We start from the raw sequence: 21,781 nt of genomic DNA on the forward strand, positions 1-21,781 counted from the left end.
AGACACGTTACAACTGCAATCATGGGTTATGGAAAGTGTAAAATGTCTATCAGGAGGATGAAGAAAAAGAAAAATAGTCTGTCTGATACTTTCAGCCTTAACCCAATGGACTGCACCTCACTCTGGACATCAGTGAAGCTTACTGACCCCTTGGGGCCATGAGGGCAGGGGCTGACAGTCCCAGAGCCCAGGGACTGGCACATACAAGACAATACATATTTTTGTTAGATAACCAGACTCATACCCTCTTATACCCTGAAATACCTTCTGCCCTGAGGGGATTCTGACCAGTTAGTCCTTTTGGTAGGGGTGGATGACAAGCTGGTACTAATGTTACGGGAGCATGAATCTGTGTTCTCAGGAAATCAGGTGGTCCATATTGCTACTGCACCCCCACTTAGCCCCAGAATCTTAGCACTCCACCAGGAAACAACACAGGAAAATTCAGCTAGGCGTACAGAACAGAGGTTAGCAAACTTCCTGCAAGGGGTCAGAGAGTGAACATTTTAGGCTTCGTCTCGGCCAACTAACCAACATTGCCTTTCAGGGTGAAGGCAGGACTAACATAAATGAATAGTCGTGTCTGTGCTCCACCAAAACTCTACCTATGGACACTGAAATTTGAATTCCACATAGTTTTCATGTGTGGTGAAATATTCTCCTTCTTTAGGTTTTATTCCCCCCAACCGTTAAAAATGTAAAAACCATCTTTTGCTCGCAGGCCGGTACAAAACCGGGCGACGGGTCGGATTCGGCCCGAGGGCTGTGGTTTGCCAACCACTGGGTAGAACACGGACTTTGGAGGCAGAGCTGGGTTTGGGTCATGATTTTACTATTGGTGACGAAGTTATCTTTAAAAAGTTACTTAATTGCTCTCTAGGCCTTCCTTGGCTTCCTCATTTGTAAAAGTAACATCTCAAAGGGCTGGAAGGATGAAGGGATGCACTGCTCACCACCTCTCCGCTCAGGGTGAGCACATATTGTCATCACCAGCACAGATTCGTTTGTAACTCCCTGCCCTGGAAGGCCCGGCAGGGACGGTCACCCAAAGGCAAAGCCAGGGCCCGGCCACCTTTCTGTGGCAACGCGTACTTGAGAAACCAGAGCCAGCATCCAATCCCAGTGCCTCCAGCCCACGTCTCCAGGAGTCCCCGTTGGCCTGAGGATGCCCGTTCTCTGCTGCGCTTGCTTCAAAGGAAATGTTACAACAACATTTGACAATAGCTGAGGGGAGGTCTTTCAGGATAAAGGACTCATGATGACCATCTATAAACAATGCTCTGCTCTTGAGGGGCTGGGAGTTAGAAGACGCTTGCTCACCTCCCTCATTATCCTTGGTATCCGCACAGGAGGTTTCCATGGCAACGTTGCATCCAGGCCCTCTCCAGCCGGTCTGGCAGACACACTGCCAGCTGTTCTGACCCAGTGTGCATCTCCCGTTGCCGTTGCACAAATCGGGGCAGCCATCTGGTTGGAGAAATGGAGAGAATGAGAAGGAGGAACGTGAGGCCGCGCTGGGGCAGCAGGGGAGCCATGCAAAGGGGGAGCAAGGCCACAGGGCAGCCGCTGGGCCAGCCGCGGAGTGGGGCCCGGACCTGCCTTGGGAAGAGTCGGGGAAGCAGGCGACGCATGCGGTTGCAAGACGTTAGCAGGGGCCCAGATGCAGAAGATCCCCAAGGACACTGACCTGTGCGTAGGGGTCTGAGGCAACCTTCCCAAAGTGGGGAACATTCCGGAAAGCTAAACTAGCCCTGAGCTTACAACACACCTAGCTAGGCCATTATTTCCAGCCCGCTGGCTCCGGATGGATGCTACCTCAAGAAAAATCTTTTCTTTCTTTCTGTTTTCAGAAGAGCCTTCTGCAGAAGAGAGAAAATTCCCTATCAACCCAGAGTGGAGGCAGAGTGCCCTCCATCTTTCAGAATTTTAAAGCTAAACTTACATGCGATTAGCACGAGCTTCTTATGACCAAGAGCTGGACGGTTCTGCTGGGCTATTTTCATATTTTTGTAGTATTTGGCTTTAAGGGGCACTTAAAAATGTTGGCTGCCAATCATGCAACCTATTTATGGCATGATTTTAAAATACTGCAGGATCGGAAGGCTGGGGAAAGAGTAGGTGCTGAGTGCCATGAATCGGGAAAAGAGAGAGGGATGCTCATGCCCGTGGGGGACGGCAGTGGGGTTCGAGTGATTCCTATTTTGTGGTTTTCTTTTCCTTTTGGGTGTGTGTGTGTGTGTGTGTGTGTGTGTGTGTGAAATCAGCAGCCTACCTCATTCCCTAATTGTTCCAGCACCCAAAACAATTGCAGCTATTACTCTCCTGACCTAAGCGTGGGCAAAGAGAGCCTGGATGAGGAAAGAAGAGAAAGAGCTGGGGGCACTATAGTGAGATGGGGAGTCTCTGTGGCAGAGCCTCTGTCGCCATTTATAAGATGTAGAGAGAAGCACAGGATTGGTAGGATGTGGCCACACTCACAAAACCTACTTGCTGGCAAGAATTCCTAGATACGTTTTTATTTTTCTTCCCTATAACGGCTTTACTGAGGTGTAATTTACATACCATAAAATTCACCCGTTTTAAGTGTACTGTTCAAGGCAATGACTTCGAGGAAATTTACGGCATTGTGCAACCTAGGTATGTTTCCCTACTACGTTTAAGACCATTAATTTAATTGTCCTCAGAAAATAACTCTCCTGAATCTCTCTCTCTCTCTCTCTCTCTCTCTCTCTCACTCTGTCTTGACATCTGCTACCATCTCTATCTCCATCTCTTTCTATATCTATTTTTAAACTACACAAAGAGCAGGGTAGCTTGGGCCATGGCAGGAGGGAGCACTTTGTAATTGATGGAGGTAATTGATTTGAAACCTTTGTGGCCCACATCTTCTGAATCGAAAGTGTGCATCTCCCCCTACTTCTCTCTCCAGCGTTCCAGAGGCCGTCACCTGGCAGCCTTCCTCTCTTCCCTCGAGTACCCCTTACAAGAACGCGAATAAACCTAATTTGTGCAAGTGGCAGCGGTGGGAATTTAAAGGACTCCTCCTAAGAAGAAAGGGCTGGAGGGTTTGAAATTGAGTTGAAATTTACTTCTTTAAGGAGTTTCACTCCTCAATGCTTATTCCCTCCCATCCTTTCCAGAATGTGGTATGCATGGGTTAGGACCTGGGAGAACAAGGTAAGCAACAGAGGAGACGTGCTACATGCAGAAGTCTCTGTAAGGAAGACGAGCTGTCTTGAGAGGAGGACTGAGGAGATGATTACCAGCGAATCTTTTCTTTAGTTGAAGAACCTGGCACTAAATCCAGGATGTGAGCAAATCATCAGTGTTTGCATATCTGAAAAAAGACTTAACTTGTCCCCACACCTATCCTCACAAAAAGAGTCACATTTCCATTCCTTCCTTACCAAGGAGGTGACCACAGCCCTACCTGGAATACCTGTGACTCTCGCCCTTTACACTTTGAGAGAGAGCGCTGGGAAGAGAGGCCAGCCCCAGTGGGTGTCAGAGAAATGCCACAAATATTTCTGCAGGAGCAAAATGCAACTCAGTAGGAAAAGCCCAAGGGACATTTCACAAATTCTCGAGGAAAAGAGAGCATCTTCAACCTCCAGCCACCCCCAGCTTTACAGTTTCTACCAGTAAGTTTTAGGGAATGGATCACACAGAATACACTACATGAGAGACCTACCAGCATTCACCTGGCACAGTATCTATTATATGTGCTTTGCTATTTACCTACTTTGAGGTCTCATGTTTGAATAAAATCATGCACAAAGTCTCAACAGAAGCCTCACTGTGTAGGAAACCCACGTCCACTACATAAAAGTCAAATTTGCGAAGAACACTATACTAGCATGTCAGTCAGAGATACGCACTCAAAATGTGCACGCTCCTAGATTGAACAAGGCTTTTTTCCCCCTTCTCTTTCTCTCTCGATTCCCCCCCTTCTCCCCTGACCCACTGAAGCGAGATAAACAGACCACAGTCGTGGGTTTTCTCCACATCGCGTGAGGAAGATGAAAACACGAACAGTGGGAAGCTCGCAAATTTCTGAGAAGTTCTGGGGCAGCTGGGAATTAATGGACGGGACTTTGTTTTTTAGCTCGAAGAGGAAGAAAGCAGCCTTGGTGAATGCGTGGCGTTGCTAGGCAACCCCAAGCTACCCCCCAGCACAAGTTCCTTCTGCTGGTGGCCTTCTGAGGAGGTGATTCTGTTGTGTTTCTAAAGTGCAAAGCCAGCCTCCACTTAAGGGAAAACAAAAGGTAGCAAGTAATTAGTCTGGAGGGCAAATGGGTATCAGGTAGTGGCTATTCTCTGGAGAGGAATCTGTAACGGGTGTTGAATTGGGCTTATGGGCTCATACTTTGGGATCCATGAGGTCTCCTGCATGGAGCCTTCTGGATTTCAGGCTAGCTAGCCCTGCCCCCTCCCTGAGTGCCTATCTCCGAGACCACCGATACAGGAGGCCTTAGGCACAGCTGTTTGATTCTGTGCAGGTGGCGAGCTGGCTGTTGGAGACTTCAGGTTCTATCGTGACCCTAGACTAGAGATTCTCAACTGAGGCAATTCTGTCCCCCATCCCTCCCTCCAGGGGACATGCGGCCATGTCTGGAGACACTTTTGATGATCCCATCTAGGGGAGGATGCTACTGACACCTGGTGGGTAGAGGAAGGATGTTCAGCATCTTAAAATGCCTAGGACAGTCCCCACAACAAAGAATGATACAGCCCCGAGTGTCAGTAAGTGCTGAGCTTGAGAAAGCCTGCCCTTGATCTAAAGCTGCATGAGAGCTGAGATCTCCCTGTTTGCTGTTGCATCCCAGCGCCTGCCCTAGTGTCAGGCACATAGTAGGTGCTTAAATGAATGGAAAACAATCGGGTGGTGCCAGTATCATTTCAGCCTGGCTCTCATCCATAGACTCTTCTGAGAGTGGTGAGAAGCTAGTGGGACTTCCTTCTCAAAGATCTAAGTCTTCTTCACAGAGAGAACTTTCAAGGGCAACAGTGATATCGTGGGATGGTTCTCTCGCACTTGCCATACTTTTGGCAGAGTGGAAATGGAATAGTTTCCAAGACTTTTCTACACACAGAATTCCAACCACTAGGAGAAATATATCTGTTGGCACAGTTACCAGGTAGGCAGGCTTTTTGTCTTAACAAAAATTAGAGCTGATGCAGAAATTTGGGATTCAAAACAAAACAAGAGCCAAGCACACAGAGGACTCCTGAATTTTCAGCTCTCTCCCTGATCTCTGGACCTGGACTCCAGCTTGCATTTCAGCATCTCCATCTGTTCACTCACAAGCATCTCAAACTCAGCAGAATTCAGTGTCTTGATCTTTCTTCCCCTCCCAAACTCTGATTCCTTGATCAACGAGTGGCACCTGCATGTACACCCCACTGGCCGAGCCGGAAACCTTGGAGTCACTGTTAATTACCCTCCCCCACCTCCTCTCTCATCTCATGTATCCGGTCAGAAACCAAGTCCTGCCTAATTTTCCTCTTTACTATAAGAAGCCCTACCTGCTCTTCCTAAATATCTCTAGAATCTGCTCTCCACTCCTACCCCTACTGTTACTACGTTAACCTAAGCCATCCTCATCTCTGGTTTAGACTCTGGTCAAAGCCATCTAACTGGTCTCCCTGCCTCCGGTCTTGCACCACCATCCATTTCTCTCTGTTCTGGACATTGCTGAAAATACTGCTAGAGCTTTCCATTGACCCTGGGGCAGAGTCTGAAGTCCCTACCCTGGCTTCCAGATCTTACATGAACTGGTTGTCAACACATCAGCCTAACTCAATATCACTTTAGGCTTTGTTCAGACTGAAGCCATTCGGCCTTTCCTTATCTGCCTAACTTCAACCCATCCTTCGCCCAAGTCATCTCCAGGGAGCCTTTCCAAAGCTCCCAAATCAAGGCTAGCGCCACCTGTCCTGGTACCTTTATCCTACCCTATCCTATCCCATCCACCACACTGAATCCCAACTGTCTGGCAACTCCCTGATGCTCGCTAGCCCTTGTAGCAGTCCTTCCTTTAAGACATTTTTTTGTCACCTGCAGGAAAATTGTCGTAATAAAGGTACACATCGTCATTCACTGCCATTTGAATGGGGCCCCTAGAACTGTGCAGTGTACAACTGCTCTGGGCATTTCTGTTATGACGTAAACCTGTCAGGGCAGGGACCACGTCTATCTTGTATACTCTTGGATTGCCAGTACTCAACACAGAGTCAGGGGAGGGATGAACGAATGACTTTTGACCGAAATTAGCATCTCTAATGCCTTTGGCAGAGTGAAGATGGAATAGTTTCCAAGAATTTTCTACACACAAGATTCCAAAGACTGGGGCAAAAAAAAAAATCCATCGACACAGTTACCAGATAGGCAGGCTTTCTGCCCCAACCAAAATTAGGCATGAGCAAAATAATGTCTACGGCACAGTAAAAAGGGGAGCATAAATGTACTTGAAGAAAGCTATACTTGCCATAAAAGGCTTTTCTAAAAAAGCATCCGGAAACGTTCTGCCATGTGCAGCACTTGAGAGGTAGAAATAAGTGGCTAATACGGTAGAAAGGATGTGGAAAGAGAAGGAGGATTTTAACATTCAACATCAGGCGCACCTTAGAAAAGCAGAGAGGGCAACACCCAGACGGGAATGCAAGTGAAAACACAGAACAGGCTGCATGCCAACACAGACAGATGACAAGGAAAGCCAGAGAAGGGAGACGTCCGTGCTCGGTTCAAGAGAGCATTGGGAGAGCTACTGCAGCCTGGACTACACCCTTGTAGGAAGGCTTTTCTGAACCAAGGGGAAAACCTTAACCCAGTTCGGAGTCAGAGGTCTGAGATTAAAACCTAGGTCTGCAAAAAAAAAAACCCCCAAAAACCCTAGATCTGCCTCTTGTTGTCTGTGTGACCTTGAGCTGGTAGCTTCACCTTTCACCCCCGTCTGTAAAACTATATATCTTGCTAATAAATCTTATGTCGTGTCCTTCCCAACAGAATGCAACCTGCACGAGGGCTAGGGTTTTTGCATCTCTTGTTCACTGAGGTTTCCTCAGTGTCTAGAAAAATAGCTGGCGCATGACAGACACGCAATCAACGTTTGCTGAGTGAATGAATGAAGAGGGATGATGGTAATACTTACTCTATACAGATGTCAGAGGGGTAAAATGAAATGATAAAGGCAAGGATTGAGCACATTGAGCTTGAGCACATTGTAAATGCTCAATAGAGTGTAGTACTTATAGTTGTTCATGCTGATATAATTTTTGATATTACAAATATTATAATTAGCAGCAGGCTTTTTTTTGGGGGGGGGCACAGTTTGAAGTGCAGGCCACTTTTTCTTGCCTCACCTCCAGATCAGGAAAAAAACAAACAAACAAGAGCCTAGCCTGTTTGAAATTAAGAAATGGAGGCTTCTGGGGTGTCCTGAGTGTGTGACTGCATCACATTCTAGGAAATCCTCACTCCCCTTTGCCCACCACCCAAGCATCTAGTAACGTCACTAGAAGTGTTTTCAGAAAACCCACTGATGCTGAGGGTGGCTCTGAAGGGCAAGAGAGCTGAAGGTGAAATAAGTGATGACTTCCTTTCGGGAGGCATTGTACTTTTGCTTGTTAACTTAATGAGGGAACCCCCCTCCCCCAACTGTTTTAAACACGACTGTTTTCTCAGAGCTGCGTACTGTTGGAACTGAGGAACGGACACACACTGGAAATATGTAATAGAGTCTGCCGCTGCACTCCAGAACTCTTTAGACTTGCACACAGCTGAGGTGTTGGGGATCACTGGGGCTCTGGTGGCCGTTTCTACTAAACAGCAGTGACAAACGCTCAAAAATTAATCTGGTGTTTCGAGACACTCCGGGGCAAACTCCAACTAATTTGAGAAGACTGACTGCCAAAGAAGCATTCTGGCCCCAGAAAACAGCAAGGCTCGTCCTCTAGCTCATCTCTGTGAGCAGGAAGGAGTGGTGAAGAGGCACAAACTGGCAATGGACGCTCAGCCGTGAACCTGAGCTTGAACAACTGCCCCTGCTTTGTCAGAGAAGTTGTGGAAAAATCCAGAGGCAGATGTTCCTCTTCGTTTCAACAGCGTGTGTATGTCTTTAAGGGTTTGCCTAGGGGTGGGGGGGGAGGGGGAGGGGGAGGGCTGGGAAGGGCAGTGATCCTTTCCATGGTCTAACGTTCCTCTTTTGCTCATAAGGCAGAAGTCATGCCCCTCCACCCCGGCAGCAACAGAAACGGCAGGGCTTCCGCGAGGTGACGTAAGTTTGGATCCAGGTGTCAGTGCTGCATGTTTCGTGGACGCGCCACGATTCTCATTGATCAGCATCATTTCTGTCAGTATGGGAAAAGGAAGGCAGCGGGCTCAGCCTTGGGCTCAGAAAACGAAATGCATCTTATTTTGTACTGTTTGGATGCTTCGAACTCTTATTAACACAATTTTTTTAAAAGTAGAAATCATGGACTTGCCTGGTGGCGCAGTGGATGAGAATCCACCTGCCAATGCAGGGGACACGGGTTCGAGCCCTGGTCCGGAAAGATCCCACATGCCGTGGAGCAACTAAGCCCGTGCGCCACAACTACCGAGCCTGTGCTCTAGAGCCCGCGAGCCACAACTACTGAGCCTGCGTGCCACAACTACTGAAGCCCGTGCGCCTACAGCCCGTGCTCCACAACAAAGAGAAGCCACCGCAATGAGAAGCCTGCGCACGGCAACGAAGAGTAGCCCCCGCTCACTGCAGCTAGAGAAAGCCTGCACGCAGCAACGAAGACCCAACACGGCCAAAAAATAAATAAAATAAATTAAAAAAAAAAAGTAGAAATCATGAGGGGAGGAAACAGAGTTTAGGCGGCAGTAACTGGGAATAGCTCTTCTTGGGAGGGAAATCCCATGTCAATTGCTTAGTGAATTGGGACTGAGTCATTATCACCCGCTAGTACTGGGGTCCAACACAAGCCTTGCTTTCCTTGAGGGGAGCCTGCTTCCTTCCCCTGGAACAACACCTTTCTTTATCCCACTTCACCCAATCAGAGGAGGATGGCATGGGTAGTGATGCGCACATATCAGCAGGTTGCCAAGGCCCACAGCAACTGGGGCCACGCTGAAACCCGCTGCCGATGTGCCAGGAGTTTCTCCCGTCGCTTTAGATCACAGCACCGCTTCTCAAAGTGTGGTTCTGGCACCAGAAGCAGCAGCATCACCTGGGATCTCATTAGAAATGCACATTCTCAGGTTCCATCCCAGACCCACCATTCAGGACCTCTGGGGGGATGGGGCCAGGCAACCTGCATTTTAACAAGCCCTCCAGCAGGTTCCGATGGCTGTTGGGTGAGAACCACTGCTTTCAGGCTTAAGTCCTAACTCCTTAAAAGGGCTTCCAAGGCCCTGCCTGATAGGAACCTGTCCATTTCTCCCCTTCTCATCTCCTGTCACTTGAGTCTCTGCTCTCTGACCTTGGCCACGCTGCCCTCCTCTGTTCTAGAACACAGTCTGGATCCTCCTCCTTTTGCACTTTTGCAGATCCCTCTCCCTAAACTCCGCTCCCCGCACTCACTTGGCAAAGCCATTTATCCTTGTCTGAGCCGGCGGTCGCTCAGGGAAGGCTCTCTGACTTGCAGCTCAGGGTTCGCCCTCCATCACATGACTTCACAGCACCACCTACTCCTTCTGAAGCACTCACCATCATTCTGATTCCTCTTTTGTTTAGAGCAGTGGGTCTCCACTAGGCTGCGCGTTAGAATCGCCTGGGAGCCTTGAAAAATCCGGACGCCAGGCTGCACCCCCAATTAAATCAGAATCTCTGAGGATGAGACCCAGGCATCAGTATTTTGATTTCTTGAGCTCCCCAAGTGGTTCCTCTGTGCAGCTGAGGTTGAGAAGCCTCAACGCTCATCTTCCCGGGAGCCTCCAAGCCTCCCGAGTGCAAAAGACTCTGACTCTGTTGTACAGGCTGTTTTCCCAGCACCTGGCATGAAAGCTGTTTGTTGAATGAATGCATAAATAAACCATGTGGTGCCTCTGCTGCTTCACTGGGCCCTTGATTCGGCAGCCAGGCAAAGGGAGAAGATTCCTGCGGGTCACACCCCAAGCCCCTGGATGGATGACACCTCCCCAAGCAAAAGAGACAGGTGGTTCCAGTACAGGGTCTAAAACTGAGCTGATGCCAGAGGCGGTGGAGGAGTGCTGGAGGAGTCCCTGCCTTTCACCTTGGAATAAACTGATCCCTCCTGACTGAGAGAGACAGGATAGAGCAGCCAGCGAGGGAGGACAGAGGCACGTTGGTAGATGAAGAGGGTAACAAGAGTTCCACAAAGGCAGGGATGACAATAATCAGAAAGCCCAATGGTTTAATTTGGTTCTTGGAGGATAATCAAGTTACTGTAGCTCGGGTTGCTTACTCCCACAGCTGTCCAGCAAATAATGAACGTGGTACCTCCCTGGTATGGAGATAGGAACAAAGGCACGGGCTTTGATCTCTTTTTCGTTATTTTTAACCATCCAATTTCTACACCCACTGAGCATCCCTATAGCCACAGGAGGCTGGTAAAAATACAAATAACACCTAAAAGGCCTGTGGGCACGGACTGGTTACTTACCGCAGGCTCATGGCTCCCTTTTAACTGCTGTTAAGATCAGGCTGATGATAAATTGCCCTGTATATTCTTTTGCTGTTTGCAGCCCAACTTTAGAAAATGTAAGGAAATCACTAAATGTTTGTTTCCTATAGATGTTAAAAGGGCTAGACAAAGAACCTGCCCCAGGACTGTAACTCTGGATTTTAGGAAGCTTTTAAGAGAATGACAACAATAATAGCAATTCCTCAACTAGACATTTCTGTGTGCCTTGGCACTCTTTTATATGCCTCTCTTGCATTAACTTAACGGTTACAACAACCCTATGGTGTAGGCCCTAGTATTATTCCCATTTTACAGAAGAGGGAATGGAGGCACAGAAAAGTTAAGTAACTTGACCAAAGTGGCAGAGCTGGTTAGTGGTGGAGCCAGGATGTGAGGTCGGGCTCCAGAGTCTCTGCTCTCAACTAGGGGGACCGACTGTCCCCGTTTGCCTGGGACCGTCTGGGTTTTAGCCCTGAAAGTCCTGAGCCCCAGGAAATCCCTCAGTCGTATGCCACCTGGGATAACTGTCATTATCAAGGTCAGCGAGTGAGGGCTGGGCTCTTTTCACTGGTGGTCATGGAGGCGAACACCCCCCCAAGAGCAAGGGAGAGGGCACAGACTTTTATACTGGGTTACTTGTTTGAGGACGTTGGGCCCTCCAGCAGTATCTGTGGCCTCCTTGGGCCAAAGTACCAGGTCAGCCCGGTAACCATGTGGCAGTAGCGTGGTGAAGGCAGTGGGCTCTGAATCCAGCCCTATCCCTTGGCTGTATAATCTTAGGCAAAAATTATAAGCTCTTTATTCCTTAGTTTCTTCATCTATGAAACTAGGGCAAGAAGGGTACCTATCCTAGAGGGTTGTTGGGATTTAAAAGAGAGGATACATATCATATTACTTATCATACTTAGCATGAGTGTTAATAGGTGTTAATGCAAAAATACGCATGATGTGTAAACCATATGTAAATAGTAATATGATAGTAAATGATCCAGAACTGATAGCCATTATTATTAGTGTTGTTGTTAAAAGTAACCTTGAAGAAAACAAAAAAGAAAAAAAAGTAACCTCAAATAGTAGCAGAAGGGTCCCGTACGGCTTGGGAGAGCCTCTGATTGGCACTTGAATTGGTGATGGCAAGGGAGTGTCCGCTACTGTTTACACCAGGATCAGCGCAGTCAGTAGAGCAAAGACCCCAGGAAGGTGCCCTCCCAAGAGGAGGAAATGGAAATGAGAAAAGTGAGATAACTTCCTGAAAGTTACATGAGTAAGATGGGCACATGATGTGACACGTTATCTTCGGAATCCTCCTTGAATGCAAGAGGCATGTGAGGTGAAACCGTAAAGGGTCCCAGGGCTGAGAAATCTCATTCAGGCTCAAAAAAGTATGTTAACACAGAGGGGTGGTCTGCCCAGGGCGTGGAAGGGGAGCCCCGTGGAGCAGTAGAGAGTCAGGGTCAACTCAGCAGTGAGTGCGTCCTGCTTGACTGGGGGGAATATAAAGGGACACCACTTGCCACTGGCGAGTGCGGGTCCCGGTGCTCTGCACTTCACAACCTCATTACTTCATTGAAGCTTTTCAAGGAGCATATAAAGTACAAATTACTATCATCATCTGTGGCTGAAAAATCTGAAGCTCAGAGGGTTAATGAACTTTCCCAGGGTCATAATCAGTGAAAGTGGTAGCCTGAGGGTTTGCACCCAGGCCCGTCCAACTCTGGGCCCATGCACTTCGCTTCCCTCTAACCAGGGAGGATTCTACAGGGACAGGGTTGGCATCAGAATAACACACCCCTTGCTTTGACTCTGCTTCCCGGGTGATCTTCTGATCTTACCTTCCTTTCCCATATAGATTTCTCTTGAGGGAGACAATACACTGAGAAGGAGATGTGGGTTTTCCTCACTGTGGATTAATTAATGACCATTTTGAGTTTATAGGTGGTTTAGGGTAGTGTGAGGTGTCAGTCTGCAGCTTGACCCACTCTGTTAATCAGATGAGAAGCGGACAGGATCCTGCTGGGTGAAGCCACCCCATGATGTCCTGCCTGAGTGGCTTGGTGGTCCCCAGTCAAGAGGGTTGCCCTTTGTCTCCAGCTCTACCCCACGCCCTTGATGGGTCTAGCGTGTGGAAATCAGGAAGTGAAAGGACTTCTAAGGGAGAAATCCCAATGCAACATCCAGCATGTACGGAGTTGTTATAATGTGTCAGCTTCCAGAGTAAATTCATGAGCTTATTCTTTCATTCATTCGGTAAATATCTGCTGAGTATCTACCAAATGTCAGGTACTTTCTAGACACAGAACATATAGTGGTAAACAAAAGAGACAAAGTCTCGCTCTTAAAGGTCTTACATTCTACTGGGGGAGACTCATAGTAAACAAATAAGAAATTAATATGGCATGTCAGATGGTGATAATCGCTAGGGGGGGAATAAAACAGGGAGGGGAACTGCGATGGGGGTGGTGTGTGAGGGGGATTGCTGGCATGTATGGGGTGGTCCGGGAAGTCCTCGCTGATGGGGTGATGTTTGAGTGAAAACCCTAAAGGAGGGGAGGGAGAGAGTCATGCCAGTGTCTGGGGGGACAGGAATCCAGGCAGAGGAAACTGTAGGTGCAAAGGCCCTGAGGCAGAGAGTGCTTGGGGTGTTGGAAGGACAGCAAGGTGGCTAGTGTGACTGGAGCAGAGTGAACAAGGGGACAATGTGGGGACAGGGTAATGGGGGGTGGGGACAGATATATGCAGAACCTCGCAGTTTACTCTGAGGATGGTGGCTTTATTCTGAGTAACAAGAGCTCTGGGGATATTTTGAGCAGAGGAGTGGCCCGATGTGACTTGAAGTTTTAAAGGGTCCCTTTGTGCAAGGAGAACACACAGGGATGGGGCAAGGGCGGGATCTGGGAAGCTGGCCAGGAGGAGGCCATAGGGATGGTCTTGGTAACTGTCGTGGTGGCTCAGGCAGGCTGCAGGGGTGCCCTGCTACCACGGCTCTGTGTGGCAAGGCTAATTCTCTATGGATTTAGGGTTCCCTACACATACCCTCCAAAAGAAAAGACTTCTGAGACACAAAAGCAGAGGATAAAATACTTCGTCCATAATGCAGCACTCCGGTTATGCAAATACATTTGAGTCCTCAGCTGAGAATCAGTGAACAAATGGGGTTGAGGACACGGGATTCTGCCCTCCTCTCCAAGTTGCTTTTCCTTATTAACGACAACAAACAGAGTGAAGGGAAAGGGCAGCATGGGTGGAGGAGATCAGAGAAGCACGGGGTCTCCCAGGCTCTGTCCCTATAGTCAGGGTTGGCAGTCTAACGTGGAATAGCTCCAGCAAACGAACTTCCTGACTTTCTTAACATAATGACTTCAGACCACAGGCTGCATGTATTCTGCCAGCTTTGTCTAGTTCTTCTTGGCATTAAGGCCTCCTTGGACCACCCCCAAGCATCCTCCCAGATTATTAATCCTGGACTTTAAATCCCTTTGCATTCTGTTTATCTCTATAGGTCAGCTTGACGCATCTGAATTGTGGCACTCAAACACACTAAAGCTATCTCTATCTATCATCTACCTATCCACCCATCACTTATCCAATATCTATTTATCTATCTATATTTATATTTATTTACTAAGCTATCGAGCTTTCCCTACCAAACAATCTCTCCATATCCTCTGAAGGCGTGCTCTCAGAACACTGCGTATCAAATGACCTCATACAGTAACCATATTTCGTCTTATTTTCTTTACTTTCTGCCTGGTACAGAAACAATAAAAACACTGCAATCTCCCCTCCGCTTTTCACCTTTCTCTCCTCTGGCTGGCATGGTGTCTCCCACCCCGCCCTTACTCACGAAACCAGCACCTTCATCATTCACCAATCCCCGTCCCTGTGACGCGGGGAACCCTGTCGTCCTGACCGTATCCTGTGCTTTGAAACTCTACTCGCATGTAGTGTTCTAGTCCTTTTCTTAAAGCGTATTTTAGCTGATCAAGGACTTAGGGGGCAGGTCGCTGGTCATGATAGGGTTTTTAATCTACCAATTTTGCAAGAAGTCTCCATCCGTAGGAGGAATGAGGAGACTTGTGAGAGTATAGAATTCCAACAATAGCCCATGCTATTGTTAGGTGCTATTCTTCAGTTTTGCATAACGAGTGTGCCCTTAGGAAGGCAAGAGCTTCCTCTCGGAAATCCTCTCATTTACAGAGAAACAAAAAATCCCTCCTTTCAAATACATTTTAAACATGCAAAACAGCAGTATGCTTCTGCTGTCACATTTTCGCTAAATGGATAATTGAATGGTGAATGGGAGCGGCTACTCAGCTGCTTAACCTGCCGAGTTTCCACACATACACACTCCCAAATTGCAGCCGAGCAATCCCCGGGAGGCAGAAAGCATGACTGATTTTTCCAATAAAGCTACAAAAATCGATAATCCTTGTAGATGGAACGCTCGCGTCTCTAACCATCTCAGAGCTTCACTTGCTCCGCTAGCCCTCCCACACAAGCCTCTGCCTCTACCCTGGCACATGTTACCTATTCCATACCACCAGGACTTAGCCCGAGTTCTATTCCAGTTCTGCTGAATGTCCCTTTTAGAGAGGCCCTGCCATGCGTCTTGATTTAGAGATGCTTGGGTTTTATGGGGCTCTGGGAAACGTTGTTTAGCTTTTCCGGAGCTCCAATAAGTTCTCATGTATGGCTGTGTATGCCGGCATGATTAATGGTACTTGCAAGGTCTTGGAGCTTTCAGAGGTCACCCTGTGGGTACTGAATAACACAGCGCAGGGCCAAAATTACCCTTGGATGAGAATCCTGGCTCCACACAAATGCAATGGCATCGCCTGCTTTAGTCGACATTGCCCGAGACTTGGTACCTCTCCCTGACTGTGCTTCGAAGGAAAGTTACCTCTCCAAAACATTTTAAAGATAAAGTGGGAACCATTTTGGTTGCTTGGTGATTTCTCCGTGCTGTGTCATAGGTACCAGGATAAGAAAGAAGGACGGGAAAACCAGAAGGCTGCTATGCTAGTCTCTGACAAGACGCCCAAGGTCAGGGTAGACAGGCCACGGTGCGAAGCAAATTAAGCGTCCATGCAAAATATGCTACAGTGTGCAACGCTGTGGTTGAGAATTTAAATGCACGAAAGTCAAGAGATTTGAAATGATGGTTCCCACAGCAACTATAACTCAGTTCTCTGGTGAATATAAAATTAACTTCATTGCAAAACATGCTGTTCGATTTACACCTTAATATAGTCACGGCAGAGTTACAGTTGCTGTGAGGACGCTAACTCTGAATTGTTTTGAATAATTAGTTTAATGAAAAGTTGGTAGCAATGTGAACTCTGACAGAAAGTCAACTTAAATTTAGGGGAGTTGGTCAAGGACGCCTATGCTGAGGGGCAGTAAGTCATTTTCGAAATCTGAGATAAGTTAGGGCACTCTTTGGCCAGGGGGCACTGGTAAAGCAGAGAACCCCAAAGCATACTAATGGGGGGGTCATTCTCCATCACCAAACAGATGCTTCTGCAGGTGGTGACCTTACCAGTAGGTGAGGGTGGCTCCCTGGTGCCCATATATACTCTGATTTCATCGCTGGCCTCCATAGTAACCCTCTTGTTGTAATTACCTGGGGTCAAAGCAGCTGATCAAAACAGTGTACTGGTTACACCTGGTCTCTGTCAAGTCAACCTGGATTTAGAGCTCACCTCCCCCTGTCCCTGCCAGTTAAGACTTCCACTGATTGTTGAACCTCTCTGAGCCGGTTTTCTCACCTGGACGATGCTGATGACAACAGTTTCCACCTCGCAAAACTGAAGTGAAGATTTGACGAGAGAAGGTCAAGACGTTAAGAATTTGGCACCAGGACTGGCAGGTTTTATGGTCAATACTCAATAACTATCAGCTATTATTATCCGAAAGGGGAAGTCGGTCAATCCGTAAATTCAAAACATATACGACGTCAATTATTTGTCCTGTCTCCTTATTTCAGCCCAGACCGACTTGGTGTAAGCCTGAGTCAGCCTGCGGCAAGGGGTGATAAAGACAGAAATGTGAACTGGAAGACAGCTTCCTAAGCCATAGTGTGTCTTCAGGAAAGATACTTGAGGCCACTTCTATTGAAGCTCTGAAACGAATCAGTTGATCATCTCTTCCACCAGATGAATATTTCCTAACAGTTTTGGTTACTGTTTCCTTCCCCATGAATCTGTTTTATACAATAAAGAGTAAGATGTTTTCACACCCTCCCAAGGAACATTTTGCACTCCACTGGGGGTGGTTCTGTGTCATGCACTAGGTTACAGGCCCGCACATCCTTTGTTCAAGCCCTCATGTTCCCAACTCAGGAGGAAGCCTGCATTTACTCAGTGTTGGTTATTCCCTTTGCTATTCCTTCTTCCAATCCAGCTCTTGACTTTGTAACCAGTGGGCTGTTTGGGCAGCTAGGAAACCCAGTATTTTTTTTTTTTTAACATTATAACATGTTTTTAAACATCTTTATTGGAGTATAATGGCTTTAATTGTTGTGTTAGTTGCTGCTGTATAACAAAGAAGAAACACAGGATTTTTGAAGCCAACTCACAGTGGCTCTTCACTCTTTTCCTCTCCAGCTTTTCTCCTCAGATCTGACGTACTTTCTCTTTTTCTCTCTCTCTGAAATGGCTCAGAGGGTCATACCCAGGGAATCTCAAGCCAGCTAGCACTTACAGAGCACATTCTGTATTCCTGCTCAGGGCAGGGGATCATTCAGGCTCTTTCTGGGTAGTATTTTTGCTGCTGGGTGGCAGGATTGGCCAAACCAAAGGAATTGGTCCTGCCAGAGGTCATCTTTCTTGGGAGCCACTGTCAGGGTTTTAATAGAAAGGGGTGAAGCCCCAGCCTGGGAAGAAAAACAAATGAAAAGCAAAATCCCCAGCAATGTGCACTTCTAGCTTCTGAAGCCATTCCCAGCTGGCTTTAACTCCTGTCTTCCCGTGTCAGCCTCAGGCTGTTTCCAGGGGCTCTGCCTCCTTCCCCTCAGTCTTGGCCTGTGGCTTTTTACCTCGCTGCAATCAGTGCCTGTAACATTTTCATGTCTGCTAAAAGGCGGGATTTTATAACACTGCCATCGTTTGCTTTTACTGCTCAGAAAATATTTTAAGGTTGCATTGCTTAGTGTAACCCAATCTCACTGGCGATGGATGCGGAAATTTACATGTCAAGGTAAAGGCATCCCAGGAAGCTGAGGTCAGTTAGATGCACTGAAACCGACCTGTGGTCCTGCCAGGTATTTAACTCAACCTGGAATTTCACTTCAGTTTCTTCCGAAACCTGAGTGGGGCTGCGAGCTGAAACTGCAGTGGCCGAACTCCCTGCTGACCAGTGCATCTGGCCTCTTGCACTTCCCTTGAATTTCGGTGTCTGCCTTCAGGAGTAAATTTAACCCGGAGGCCAGTTCAGCCAGGTGGGCTTGAATTTGCCGGCAGATCTACGGTGAGCGTCACCTGCCCTGGCATTTTACACACCGTACCGTGGGCACTTTGGGCTTTACCAGATTTGGCAGCACTGAGATGCCAGTGGCTACCTTGGCTTTTTTGACTTTCTAGAATGTCACCCTGAGGCCATTATGACAGAGGAGTCCCCAACATGGTGCCCCTTGAACTCCCCCAAATGTATGTTTGCTTATCTGTTCTAAAAATACAAATGATGATTTGTTGGTATGATATTGAATATTTTGAGAAGCGTAATGTATGGAGACAAAGAGCAGCCCCGGCGGACCTTTGAAAGCTTCCATTCTGAACGGCCACATGGAAAGCACAAGTCGATTTCTCCCAAGGCAGCAGAAAAGCCATTTCTTTATATACTCAGCTATACTCACATATATGAAGAAATCGTTCTTTTAATCTACGTACTTTAAACGTATTCAATATTGGTTTTGATCTACTGGACGAGCTGAAACATTATGGTTGATTCAGGAGGCTCAATCCATTGTGGCTCAGACTAGATTGAGGAAGGATTTCCATTGCTTTCCCGCAGACCTTGAAAGTTTGCATCCCTGGTAAAGGCAGTTTCCTCTGACTCTAATGAAGAGTGTCCTGATTTGCAGGATCAGATGGCAAGCTGGGTGGGTAGGACAGCCTTTGTCGTTCCAATGTCAATAAGTTGAGTTTTCTCCCCAACACATGCATTTGAACATGGCCAGGTGTTTCTCTCATTTTTGCATCTTCCTCTGAAGGATGTTTATGGCATGCTCGCATGCAGAGAATGTGAATGACTGTTAGTAGAATATCACGCTGGGAAGTGTTCCCGGGAATCAGCAGCCTGATCTGAGACAGCTTGGAGGGAAGAGCACGGTAATCTAGAAAATGCAGGAGACTCATGCTCTGCTGTCCTGGGGTAAAGATCAACAGGTTTACACTCTGCTGTACTGGAGTCTTCCTTCTGGGTCACGCCTGCAAAGCCCATGGAAGGAATTCCCCTGAGGAGAGCAAGACAGACAGCACATATGCCCAAGAAGCCGAGGGGAAGGGGCTGGGCAGGGGGACTGTGTAGGAAAGCCCTTGAGCCCAGTCATGGAGGGGAAGTGACGGCAGTGACAGAGCTCCAATCACTGATGGTCAGTGTTACTTCCTGGCTGTTCTCCCCAAGGCAACTCAGGGAAGATCCTCGTTCCTGGCCCTTTACTGCACTGCTCTAGCCCTTGCGCCTGTTTTACACGGCTCTTCCCACTAATCCACCGTGGCCACAGAGAGGGCACACGTGCCAGCTCTGTAAGGGAAAGACTTCTCCTCTACCATCGTAATTCTATCAGACTGAGGAAGAGAAAGGGACATAGGGACCTCAAGCAGCATGAATTATTCAGGCACGGTTAGTAAAATACAGGTATCCAGATTCCTGAAGATACCTATCTGGAGTTTCAAGGTCTTGAGCACTTGCAAAGGTAGCATTTCAGAGCATGGCATTAGACCAATGACCAATGCAGAGACATGTCGTAATGGGTGCGGATGTACCATGCTGGGCCTGCTGCGAAGTCAGATGGGTGCACACACATGCATGCACACACAGACGTGTACGCACTCACACGCACGGCACAGGAATAAGTTACTGGCTCAGTTGGCCTGTACTGTTGAGATCTGGGGCTGAGCTGTCAACTGGAGCAGATGCAAGGAATAGAAGCCAAAAAGGGCAGCAGAGGAGGCAGTACTGGAAACCCTGCCCATGCTTCCTGAATGCTGTATTTGCCAATTGTGTAGACCGTGGATTGAAACCAATGAGTCGACCTGGCTGCCTCGTGTCAAATCCTTCCTGATGCTGTTCACTGTGTATTGGGGGGCAAGAGCCTCCCGCTGGCCTCACAGGCTTGTTGTGAGGTTGACTGAGGCAACACAAAGTCTTTGAGCTCCTTGGAGAAAAATTCACCATGTAAGTGCAAAGTATCACCGTTGTATCAGGATAATGAGACTCCCACCAGCTTAAACCAGTCACCAGGAGAGGTGGGGTATCAAAGAAAAGTAGCCAAAGCTATGCAAGTCTCACTCCAGGCAAATGATGTTTCCTCATTCAGCACTCAGCTTTCACTGGAGATGTCAGTGGCCACAGATGGGTGTCTCGTTTGGCCCCCAGTCGATGGGTGTCTCGTTTGGCCCCCAGTCTTGTCTGAATGGCTTGTACAGCATTTGCATAAATTTTGAGTTGCTTGCCAACATTTAAACGTTGGGAGAGTATGCGTACCAATCTGGATCTCTGGCTTCTACTGAAGAAGTGGAGAATTTGGCAAAACTAGGCTTGCATTTCTACATGGCAACATTCAGCCAGTGGCGGGTTGTGTCTGCCCTCCACAGATAGGGCCTTTAGTTTCCAGATTGTTTCCAATCCTTACCATTTTACACCCTATTTAATGCACTTACTTATACTGGGCTTGCCTCACCCACGTAGGGGTGTTTGAATCTACATCTTCTTCTATAGATTTGGCCCTCCCCCCCTTCCTATAGTCAACAAAGATACTGAATGCATGGTGCCCTTATTATCCAAATCTAGGTTAAGCGCCACCCCCCCCCCCCCCCCCCAGCAGAGGAGAGGCCTGTCTGCCAGCTCCTGCCAGGGGAGAACTTGGTTTCTCCCGCATCCTCCTCTAGCCAGTAATTCCACCTGAAAAACCCCACAGTTTTCTTACTTAGAGATGTCCAAGCAGTAATCCAACTAAATTAGATTATAAGCATCTAAAGGTTGTCCTAATAAATAAAAGTATAGATACAGCTAGCAGAAGGTGAGGTTTAATTAATGAGTGCTGTTTAACTGAACAGGCTGTGCCGTATATGGAGGATTAAAAGATGAAAAAGGATAGGAGGGGAAATCAAATTTTAATGAGTTGCCATCTTCATTTGATTTAACTAAATGTCTTCCATTGTTGGAAATATTAACACTTATGAGGGAGTCATTTGTGTGTATCCACACAGTTTGATACCTGACTGCTTCCTTTTATGTAATTACACTGTGTTACAAAGGAATTTAAACTACCATTTGAAGTACAGGGCTTCTATTCTTACATTGATCTCCTTGGGAAGCTATGAACAAAGCATGGTGTAGAAAAATAAGCCAAAAATATTGGTAGAAACACCAGGAGGGTGTCCCAAGGTAGAAAACAGCGAAGCCTCATGCAGTCAAAAAGGCAGTAGAGGTCTAGAGCTCCTCAGGCTGTCAACCGCCCCTCTGCAAGTCACTTCTCATCCCTGCTGCCCCAGGGGCTCCCACGGAAGAGGGGAGGGGGCGTGTGCTACAGCCAGCTCACAGTAGGCACTGCATAAATGTTTCGGGACGAATGAATGAATGCAGTTGCCACTGCCCAGCTAGAACCAGAGAGAGGAAGTATGGACCCCAGACGTGGCATGCAATGAAACACACGTGGCTCTCCTGTCTATTACACCCACGTTCCTGCAGTTGGCAGTCAGATCCACCCTGGGCCATTTCTACCGCCCTCCCTGCTTTACACTTGCTCCTTGGGTTCTCCCTTCTTAAAGGAACAGAATCCAGGTGTTCCAAAGAGCTCCTCCTGCAAGAGTGAAATCAGAGGAAGGGCCCAGACACCTGGCTTAACGCGTGAGGCCTAGTACCCCGGCCTCTCTTTCTGGACTTTTGGGCTCCTTCCCATGCATTGTTGTATCCTATCCCTACTGCT

At 47.7% G+C, this 21,781-nt stretch overlaps 1 protein-coding gene across 3 annotated transcripts in view; it reads right to left on the reverse strand.

Annotated features, from left to right (window-relative positions):
- Positions 1-21,781, reverse strand: part of TENM2 (teneurin transmembrane protein 2) — a gene marked incomplete at both ends in the record, with an annotated part of 1,201,679 nt that overhangs the window by 122,519 nt on the left and 1,057,379 nt on the right. For all 3 annotated transcript variants that reach the window (XM_082835729.1, XM_082835731.1, XM_082835730.1), the window contains one exon: positions 1,321-1,467. In XM_082835729.1, the coding sequence (XP_082691855.1) occupies positions 1,321-1,467 (147 nt within the window). The remainder of the gene's footprint in view (positions 1-1,320; positions 1,468-21,781) is intronic.

This window comes from Leucopleurus acutus (genome assembly GCF_964270905.1).
Source record: "Leucopleurus acutus genome assembly, chromosome: 3".
NCBI lineage: Eukaryota > Metazoa > Chordata > Mammalia > Artiodactyla > Delphinidae > Leucopleurus > Leucopleurus acutus.